The sequence below is a fragment of the Phragmites australis genome, chromosome 10 (assembly GCF_958298935.1).
Source record: "Phragmites australis chromosome 10, lpPhrAust1.1, whole genome shotgun sequence".
NCBI lineage: Eukaryota > Viridiplantae > Streptophyta > Magnoliopsida > Poales > Poaceae > Phragmites > Phragmites australis.
In genome coordinates this window covers 28757747-28768673 of record NC_084930.1, presented here as the reverse complement: position 1 = coordinate 28768673, position 10927 = coordinate 28757747, and the positions used below count along the sequence as shown (strand labels likewise).

The window sequence follows — 10927 nt, the reverse complement described above, 5'->3', positions numbered from 1 at the left end:
ATTCCATGATAACAGGGAAAAAATAATTTTGACGACATTACCTTGAATGGTGTATGATCATATGATCTTTTATGGTTCACATCTTCTACTTTGGTTAGATTGCAAAGACATGTCTCTTCTCTTTATCTAAGAATTTAATATTACTCAGTCATGAGAAAATCTAGCCTTGTACTCTCTCTGGTTATAAATACATGATGTTTTGGACAAGATCTGGTCAAACACTTAAAACTTTCACTATAAATAGCTTTTAAAATATTTGATTTGGGAACATGAAAATCGATTGTGTAGATTACTCTTGAAAAATAATTTCATAAGATCATTTTTTGGATTTTATAAATGTATTCTAATAGAAAACAATGATCATACATACGCGTTGGAGACCATGTCTTGTCCAAAAGATGAAGTATTTATGACTGGAGTGAGTAATACTTTGTTTCAATAAGTTGAAGATTGGGAGGTATCTTCCAATGTGTACATAATTTAGTTTATAAATTTTGTCATTAGTATTGTCATTTTTCCATTTTGGTATTTATGAGTATTATACCTACTATGTTTGTTTATCAAACAAAAAGGTATACTTGGCTCGTAAATGCTAGCGCTTCAGACTCCAAGCAACCGATAACATAGGTATCTTGATCCTAGATATGGTGGTGCTACTTTGTGTGATATTTAATTTTTCCGCTTGAAATTTTTGGAGGTGCATAGAGTCAAATAGGCTAATCAATAGTGTTCGGGTAGCATTCATCCATTCATATTCATATACCGTGACTTAAGATAGCACACTAAAGGTTTTTTTTAGGTGTTACTCAGTAATATAATTTTGCACTTAGGATAGTCTAAAGATTTCGCTTTTACCTATGCTGGTATGGAGGTGTGGAGGAAGTTTGACTTAATGGTGCATAAGGGTGAGGACAAAGACATGGATTACATGTTTGATGCATGGTTTGCACTTATACATCAGCTACAACAAAGGGTCGTTATCTTCTCAAATGTTGGACCGAACAATAGTATTTTCATATTTCACATAACACATTATAACATGCGATTATTTTACTTTGTTAAAATATGTTTTTATAATATTTCATTGCTCCCACTAGGTGCAATGCAGGATGGTGCGATCAATTTTAGATGATTAATATACTATCATTATTTATTTATTTTAATGCTTAACTTATGAACATGAATTGACATACTAGATTATTTGGTATTTACCTTGAGTATAGCATGTGGATTGCACCTGTGAGCTTACTAGTCAAGAACGACAAAAAAAAAAAAAAAAAAATCTACCCATCTTGTGCGCAACAAAGGATGGTGAAAGCCAGAACATTGAGATTTGGCAGGAAGATCGGGCCCCAATGCTGGCTGAGAGAGAGTGATAGAATGTGTTTGTACTGGCACTAAAGGGCATGATGCTGCTAGAACTTGGTTTGGAGACATGAGACATCCTTAAATTGACTCTAACAAGAAAGTTTGGGACGTTAATCTATCCAGCTCAGGGGACTGGACCACACTAAAAATTCTTGTGTGGTTCAAAGCATCAGAGCCATGCACCTTTGATAGTTTATCTAATTAAAAAGGTTTGTTTTATCGAAGCAAACCGAATCCTTGTTTTGGGATTTCTACTATAACAGTACTAATGATGTTTTAACACTCCATCTTCTTTGTAATTAAAATTAAAGCACGTGCTTATCCCATAATATTGCGAGCCAAATATCATCTTCATGGTGTGCTTTGCATAAGGCAGTTTTTTTTCACGCTAACATGGGGTGCTCCTATGCAGTGCACCGTTGGATATGAACTAAGATTCGTGTAGTACCTTAGAAAGAGAGAAAGCGTTTCTCGTGCTTTGCGTAAGTTTCGTGTTTTGTTACTCCTTTGGTACAATGAAAAATAATTATTATCTTAACAAAGAATACTGTAAGATGAATATATTTTCAAAAAGAATTATTATTTCTAGTATTTGCGCTGGTATTTCTTTGCTGTTCCTGTTTCTGAGAGCTAGGCTCCTAGTAGCTATTGTCCTACACCTACAGGCTACAGTCCTACATAATCCTACATAGTGTTTGCTTTCTCCTCCAAGCAAAACATTGAGGTTTAAAAAATGCGAGGATTCTCCTCTACAACTAATCCATAGCATTAGCGGTAAACACTAGGCCATTATGGATTCGATGGTTGGGAATCACGGGACAAAGTAAAGGGTGCAGAGATGCTCATAAACATAGTCCGCCTTTTTATTATCACTTATTAGCAAACTAAATAGATCTAAGTAAGAGTTGAAGATTTAAATTTTATCATTTTCATATGAGATTCCAGCTATTCTAACATTTTGCCAGTGAAGAGGTTGCAGTCTATCAAATTATTTTGGGTGGCTGCATTCAGCAAGTTACACCTTGTTTTCATACGTTTTTAAGTCTGTAAAATAAGCTTCAAACTTGCCGTTCAGGGAAAATGACACATGATCTATAATGTGGGAACATAATTCATTACCATCTCATCGTCATACGAACATATGACATGATCAAAGACATCATATGGCTACAATTGAACCCTCTCTTGCAGGGGCCGACCCAGAAATATGGCGTGTCTTCGTTGCACTGACTCTATATCCCTATGAATCTTTGTAATTCTCAATGGGTCGTTACTGCCCGGATTTTGATTCAGATCAATGGCTGGATCCCTTACAGTCCTGGAGTGGAGGTGGATCCTCCCCTGCTCAGGAGCGGTTGAGCACAATCATATCATAAACTCTGCCACCCAAATCACCACAAGTTTCAGAAATCCGCCTTCCTGAATTATTAGATTTTTCCCTAACTCATTAAGCAGTAAGGTTTTGCCGTTTGTTCGTGCTGAGAGTGACCGTCAAACAAGAGAATTTTTCTTGGTATGTGTGAAGCATTCCCTGCTTTCCTTGACACACTAACAAGAGAGCTCAGCTAAGTGTGCCTAATAATTTTGCTCCGACCTTATCTTCAATTCCTCAGTCCTCTCTCTCTCTCTCTCTCTCTCTCTCTCTCTCTCTCTCTCTCTCTCTCTCTCTCTCTCTCTCTGCACCTTTAATGCGTCGTGATCTCTCTCCTCCAATCCCGACAAAGTACACCATCGTCTCCTGTCTTGGTGTTCTCCCTCTTTCTCTCTCTCCTCTCCTATCATATGCTCCTCTCTTCTCCTACTCCGGCCATCGTCCTCCCTGCAACGCACTAGATTGGTCGACAAACCCAACCAAAAACTCCATAAAATAGTGCCTGATCTCCACAAGCACCTCTCTCTCTCTCTCTCTCTCTGTGAAAAAAATTGCCGCTAAACCACAGAGTTTCCCCTAGCACATAGCTGATCTCACTTTGTCTCTCGCTCTAACGCCGTCGCCGCCGGCACTGCCGTGCCTCCACCACCCCATATCATCACACCAAATCAGCTCAGCAATTCAGCATCCCCACAAGAACAGTTCGCAGGTCTCCAAATCCATCACTACCCATCCTCCTCCTCCTCGAACAAAAAACGTCATCTTGTGTACATATACCATGTCCTAATCGGCCATGGATGTCACCGGAGACGCCGGCGGAGGTCGCCGCCCCAACTTCCCCTTGCAGCTGCTGGAGAAGAAGGAGGAACAACCTTGCTCCACGTCCCCGGCTTCTGGGGCGGGCGCTGGGGCTAATGGGTCGGCGGCGCCGGGAGAGTTGCAGGTGAGGAAGGTGGCGCCGCCGAAGCGCACGTCGACCAAGGACCGGCACACGAAGGTGGACGGGCGCGGGCGGCGCATCCGGATGCCGGCGATTTGCGCGGCGCGGGTGTTCCAGCTGACAAGGGAGCTGGGGCACAAGACGGACGGCGAGACCATCGAGTGGCTGCTGCAACAGGCGGAGCCCGCGGTGATCGCGGCCACGGGCACCGGCACCATCCCGGCCAACTTTACCTCGCTCAACATCTCCCTCCGCTCCTCGGGCTCGTCCTTCTCGATCCCGGCACACCTCCGCGCCGCCGGCCTATCCGGCCCACGTTTCGGCGGCTTCGGGTTTGGCGGTGCCGAGGGCCCGGTATCCGCTACCTCCTCCTCCTCGTCCCCGCTGCTGCTGAGCTTCCACTCCGGCAGCGTCGGTCTTGACGGGTCACCTTCGTCGTCGTCTGCCGCCGCCAACATGGACCTGTCCAGAAAGCGGCGGTGGGAGCAAGAAATGCAGCAGCAGCAGCAGTACCAGCAGCAGCAATACCAGCAGCAGATGGCCGGGTACACTCAGAGCCAAATACCGGGCACCGTGTGGATGGTGCCGAGCAGCAACGCGCAGGCCGCAGCAGCAGCCGGCGGAGGCGGTGGCAGCGAGTCGATCTGGACGTTTCCGCAAGCAGGGAGCGGCGGCGGCGCGGCGACCGTGTACCGCGGCGTGCCGAGCGGGCTACATTTCATGAACTTCCCGGCGCCGATGCCCGGTGGGCAGCAGCTGGGGCTCGGCACGGTGGGCGGAAACAACGACAATGGCGGCGGCAGCGTTGGAGGCGATGGCCACATGGGGATTCTCGCCGCGCTCAATGCGTACCGGGCTGCACAGGCAGCGCAGGGCGCCGGCCCGGAGCAGAACGGAGCGGAAGGGTCCACTCAACATCAGCATCAGCAGCACGGCGGCAGCGAGCGGCAAGAGAGCATGAGCGGCAGCGACTCGTAGGGCTTCGCAGGTGTGCATCGGTCAATTAACAATTGGTCTACTGCGGCGTCTCTCTTCTTTCTAATTTGTACTTCTTGACTCTTTGTTTGTGTTTTTGTTTGCATTGTTATGGCTCCAGTTCCACCTCAAATTCTTGCAAGGATTATATAGTTGCATTCCATGGCATCTGGATCATTAATTTGCCGCACTCTTTTTTCCCCCAAGTCATGGATCACAGCAAGAAAAGATGACCCGACTCCATGGAGGAATGGCTTGTTAGGGTTTGAATGACATGCCAGGAGATCTAAGAGGCGATGACATCCATGTACACCATAGACCGTAATCCAACTCTCACCTTGATCCTTCTCCGGACTCCAGGTGATCTCTGATGCAAAATTGCCCTTTCATCTTTCTCACCCAGCTCCCCGTTTTCTGCGCAAAAGACCGCCTTTTGATTCACTAGAAGTACTACCGGCTAGGGTTCCAAATCCAGTTCATCTTCCCCACTTCGATTTGAATTGAACTTCCATACCAGCAGAGCTAGCTGGAGCTATCAAAGCCTCCTTTCATTTGAATCGCGTTGCCACCAAATCAAAGTTGCCGGAAATGAAACGCAGCGCACAACACAGTACATCCAACAGTAGCAACACACACACCATGTTGCCATATTCTGTTAGCCAAGCCAGAGAGCCGAATGCTCATCGGTCGTCACCACCGATGATCCAGCACCCGCGCTCTATGCCGCGGCACCAACCATGATCCGTTCCAAGTTGCAACCCAGACGCGCGCGCGCGGACGTACGGAGGCAGACGCAAAACGCCCCCGTGCCCCCAGTGCTGCCGCTCGGTCCCTTGCCTGCCGCGCGCGCGCGACGGCCGCAAGCGAATCCCGCGGACGGGAGGGAGAGAGCAGGGAGGACCGACCGGCCCACGCGCGGGCGCTGGCTGGCTCCTGCTCCTGCTGACCGGTCAGCAGCACAGGGCAGTGGCCCCTGCGCTCCCAGATTCAGTTGTAAATTTTATAGGAACTTCGTGTGAAAGCCTCTTGCCATGTCTTTATCTACGCTGTCCTTTCTCTAATCTAACGATTAGCATGTGCAATAGAGAGCATAGGATACGTGTCGCGTGAGAAAAATGGATCTTTCAAAAGATCAGATCTTATAAAATTTCCTTCCGTCTGACTCCCCGCCGAGCATACAGATATGGTGATTATCAGACTCATTTATTTGCGTTGAGATTCGTATTAAAGATATAGATGAAAAAAAATCATAAAATAGATGAAAAAAATTAACAAATGAATAATAAGTATCAAATAGGAAGATAGATGGCTAACATAGATCGTGCATGCACAAAGGTATAATAAGTTCTATTTCTGTCGCAAGCCCCGTGCATTGTCCCGGACCGTGGCCCGGACGATTGGTTGGCCATCACGGCTCTTATGTCAACGTGGTGTAAGGCTCTGTTTGATAGTTTTTTTTCTTATTCTTCTAAAAAAATCAAAGCTATTAAAAAACTAGTTTTTATCTGATTTCTGATGACTTTTGATTAGTTAAGAAGGTGGTTATAACTAAAATGAACTCGAAGCTAAGAAGCATGTTAAAATGAGCTTTTTTAAAAAACTTTTTGGTATGTTAAAAAACTAAAAATTTATTATAAAAACTAATAATTAAATTCAACCACCACGATCACTTTCTTAACCAACCAAAAACTCTAAATATACCGTCAATCCAAACAGAACCTAATTGCTGACCGACGACTGTGCGGCTCCACGTTCCATTCCTATCCATGCCCGGCCCTCTGCATGAGTGCGTGCGTGCGTGTAGAACTATGTGTACTCGTGACCCGTGGTCGACACCGCGCGTGCTGGGCTGCGCAAGTGCACTGATCGGTCGAGACCAGGTGTGGGTTGGCACGTAGTGTGGTAGCGCAGACCGGAGGATGCATGCAAGTGGTGCTGTTGACTGTGGTGGACTGGAATCGGACGGGGGGCTGCTGGCGGCCTGGGACCGGAGCTCCTGTGTGGCAGACCCGCTGTGCACCACGGTGTGCTCGGGTGTTGGATGCCAGCGTATCTAGTACAAATGGGCTTGTGTACTATTGTGTTGGGACTGAAAATATATCGGTGGCATGCATACTGGCGTGGCCACATTATTAGCTGCAACGTGGTGTGCACAGGCGAGTACAGTACAGTTGGGAAAAGAGGGCGCTCATCTGCAGGATGAGGCCCGTAACGTGCTGGAGCTGTCGGTTGTTGCCTGAGCCGAATTGGAGCCGTCACATGTGTTGAGCTGATTGGCTGCACACACTTGCACGCACTGGCCTAGTGGCTGCAGCTAGCAGCTGCTCCTGCTCCCTAACCACTTGTATCATCAACCTTCATCGCTTACTCGATGATCACAGTTAGGGCTTTGTACTCGCTTCGCTGTGCATGCATATTGCAGACGTCGAAATGCCATCCAACGATCCTGAAGCGACGCGTGTAGTTCATTAGTCCTGCACTCCAGTGTAGCACTCCTAACTGGAGTAGTGAGTATAGCTTTTGGAAGTACGTATTCAAGTTCTGCAGCATTATCTGAGGTGCTGAGGGAGCTCTGAATTTAAGTTTTTGACCTCGACTGACGCGCGCATTCCTCTTTCTAAAAGATAGCAGGCACGCAGTGCAACAAGCGCATGTGTGCGTCTCTACCGAGGCGGCAACAAAATTGCAGGGGTATGGTATCCTTTCATGGGGATCATGAGTGTAAAGCAACGACTACTATACGAGCTCGTCACAGTCGCGCACAGAAACACACAACAACGCGTACGTCGCGTCCCTTTCCTCCTCCCTGCATCATTTGCTCCCAGAGACAGAGAGAGAGAGGGGAGGGGAGGGGAATCTGCAGAGGCCACGGTTGCACGACGCAGACTCGCGTACACAGGAACAAGAGAGAGACAGGTTTTTTTTATCGCTTTCGTGGCTCGGGACGCGTCACATACGCATATTTGCAGCTGCAGACTTTGGGTACAATGGGGCCTGAAGGAACAGCAGTTTTATGCTGTCAGATTTATGTGAGCGGCGCAGGCAGCGACGCAGGCACAGTGCATGCAGTGCGTGCGCGCGCACTGATGGTACTTTTGGTAGAGTTTCTCTGATCCAAGCTCTCTTGCGGAGGGATTCTGTACGTAAAAATAATTTTCTAGTTAATTTATGATAAGAGTGATTATATAGAGAAGTGAATTAGAGAAATCGGTTTTTTACTCTCAATATTTAGTTTATTTAAAGAATTATTTTCATAGAATCTCTCTAAAAATTAAAATTGACAAAACTTTCACTTTCGCTATTTCACTCTGTGAAGTAATCAAACAGACCCTTACTACTCATTCACTCCTACTCAACTCTACTATACTCCCTTTGGCCTTTTCGCAGCGCACGCGGTAAACTCTTGGGTTCCCTCCCGTTCTCTCTTTTGAACAGCAGCGCGAGCTTTTTCAGAAAGGACCGGCTTTTGGGGCTTCAGCTTTCGTCGCTGATCTGAATCCTGCAGCTGCCGCTCGTCGTCTCCCTCCTTCCTGCCTCGGTCGAGTCCATGCCATGATTTGCGTTCGATGCACCGATGATGGCCGCTCCTGTAGTCAAATGGAGCTCGATTCCAACATTTCTCATGGATCAGCAAGATGCAGCAAGGACCTATCACTGATCCACTGATCGATGCAACTCTGGTACGTACTATCCGACTCCTACCTGCAAAATCCGGGGGTGAAAAGTACCTTGGATTTTAGTGCGTTTTTGGTTGTCTCTTATCCCTAACAGGAAGGAATCAGTGCTACTATACAATTAGTATTTTTTTAATCGTGGAGTATGTTTGATTACTCTAATGCTACTGCCGCCACTGCCCACTGGTAGTGTAGTGTGTCGTGATGATATTCTTGAGCACTATGATCGGATTAGAAGACTCTAATTGTTGTTTTTAACTAGTTTTGGGTGGTCCTTTGCCGTTCTGATGTTCACTGCTGGCTGCTGTGGATAGATTATTGAAGGCCTGAATGACCTGGAGACAGTGACCTAGCTACGAGAGGTGTAAGGTAAGATATCGCTTTGCTTGCGCATGCATTCCGACCCAAAAGGGAGGGAAACCTCCATATTTTTTTAGAAAACTATGCACCGCATCGGATCCTAATTCGGCAAATCAAGGAACCGAGCAAGTAATACCGACGACCAAACTAATATTCTGGTAAGTGTCAGTACGTAGTACCAAGTCATGGCTCACATGAGTGATCATGTCGTGTTGCAGCCACACGCAAACTTTCACGTGAACCGCTGAGCGAATGAATGTACATGCCAGGTTCAGGTATCTGCCGGTGCCCGGTGTTAGGAGGTCGATGGCGAGAGCTGGGAAAAAAGCGCGGCGTTTGCCGTTTGGGGACACGTACGGCCACGGACGTGGACGCGGACGTGCCTGCAGTGTACGTACACGTCAGTCAGTACGTGGATCCACTCGCCAGTTGTATCACGTCGAGATGGCGCGACGTCGCCGGCATCGGCCATGAGAACAGCGACAGGACGGGAGGGCTAGACCGGTAGACGCAGTACGTAAATGGCCGCATGCCGACCTGCCGCTGCCCGCGGTACAATTTGACGTACCAGGCGGTTCCCGGATGGTGAGACCGGCCGGGACGTGGTTCAACTTCAACCAACCAGCCTTGTGCTTGTGCCGATTCCCGTGCCTAAATCGTGTCCATGCAGGACAGGCTTGGCTTGAGGTTGCAGCTGCACGCGCACGGGAGAGAATAGGGGGAAAGGAGGAAGCGGTCCGTGATTCTCCGATGCATCATCTGGGCGAATCACGAGGCGTTGATCAGTCCCCGTCTCTCGTTGGAGCGGCTGGGCCGACCAGGTCCGGAAAGGAAAGATTGGGCCGCTCCGGCGCTGGGCTGGGTGCAGCCCGCGTTTCGGCCTCGCTCGAGGACCGAGCCTTATATAGCTCGGTTGGTCGGTTCCCAGTGCAAGTGGAAGGAACGGCTGCTCTGGGTTCGACACCGATCGATCTCACCAGCCTCACCAGATGGTTTTAGGTTGTTTGATAGAGTTTTGCTTAATTTAAATTTTTATTAGAGTAATTTTTTAATAGAAGTGATGGTATGATTGAAAATAATTCTTTAAAATAAATTATATGAAGGAAGTGATTCTGTGTGAGAAGTGGATTAGGATAAATTGTTTTTTTCAACTTCCCAGGTTCTAGTTCATTTCAGAGAATCACTTCCACAGATTTCATTCAGGAAGCTAAAATTTGAAAACTGCTGTTTGGCAGAGTTACTCCTGATTCCAACTGAAAAACTACTATAGAAGATCTGCCAAACAAACATTTACCCAGTTGCTCCAGAGAAGACTCTGTCAAACTACATGTAGAGTACTTACATGCATACGTATTAAGTAGGGTTATATATGCTCGTACAGTGAGAGTCTAGTAATCTATCCACACGCACATGTAACCCATGTGCGATGTGCGTGAGTCATATACATCCTCCATTGTACCTTAAAAAAAGCTACCATCACTTTCTCCTTCCTCTTAAGAAAAAAAAACGTATCATCACTCCCTTGAAAAAACAAAATGAAAAAAGCTACCATCTGTCCGTCACTCGAGCAACATTTTTCCGCTGCATTGATTTTTTTCTTTACCTGAACTTTTAACAAAACGACACGTCCTGCAGAGAGACGCTAAAATAAACCCGGTCTGATTTTTACCAGGTTCCACCTCGCAACTTGGACGACAGAGACTGCTTGGCAGCTGGCATATGAAAGAAAAATTTGGAGAAGCGTGTAGTCCCCCAACAAAACTATCTATACGGTAAGCCTTACAAAACAAACGGCACCAGGTACAACAGGTTCATTTGAATATACAATTGTGAAATGCCCATCAACTCTTCTGATATATACCCACAAGACTACATATCATTCAGTGTGCTCTGAAGTCTGAATGCTACTTACTGTGGGGATTCCTGTTTGGAGCCCATCACTTCAGTTCATGGTTTCCGAATGCCGGGCAGGCAGAACCACGTTTTTTCAGGCTGGCACTGTCCAGTCGACAACCTGGGCCATAAGCACAGCTCATTGCTCCCTTTAAAATTCTGAAACCGCCAAAGCATCAGCATTACTTACAGAGACTATGTCCAGCACAGCAAAGGAAAGCATTCAGAATGTGATAGCCAGCACACTACTGCATATAATGCTAATATCAGCTCTTTGTCCATCAGCATGGAGGCACGGGCACAATGAAGAGGAAGCAAATCTGAGAGGATATTCATCGCAAGGAA

At 46.8% G+C, this 10927-nt stretch overlaps 1 protein-coding gene across 1 annotated transcript; it reads left to right on the top strand.

The window, feature by feature from the left end:
* The first annotated feature begins 3044 nt into the window (after nt 1-3044).
* Nucleotides 3045-4803, top strand: LOC133930589 (transcription factor TCP15-like). Its single transcript, XM_062377261.1, has 2 exons — nt 3045-4668; nt 4777-4803. Exon 1 carries the CDS (start codon nt 3534-3536, stop codon nt 4656-4658), a length of 1125 nt encoding a protein of 374 aa, XP_062233245.1. The 5' UTR covers nt 3045-3533; the 3' UTR covers nt 4659-4668; nt 4777-4803.
* Nucleotides 4804-10927: the final 6124 nt, after the last annotated feature.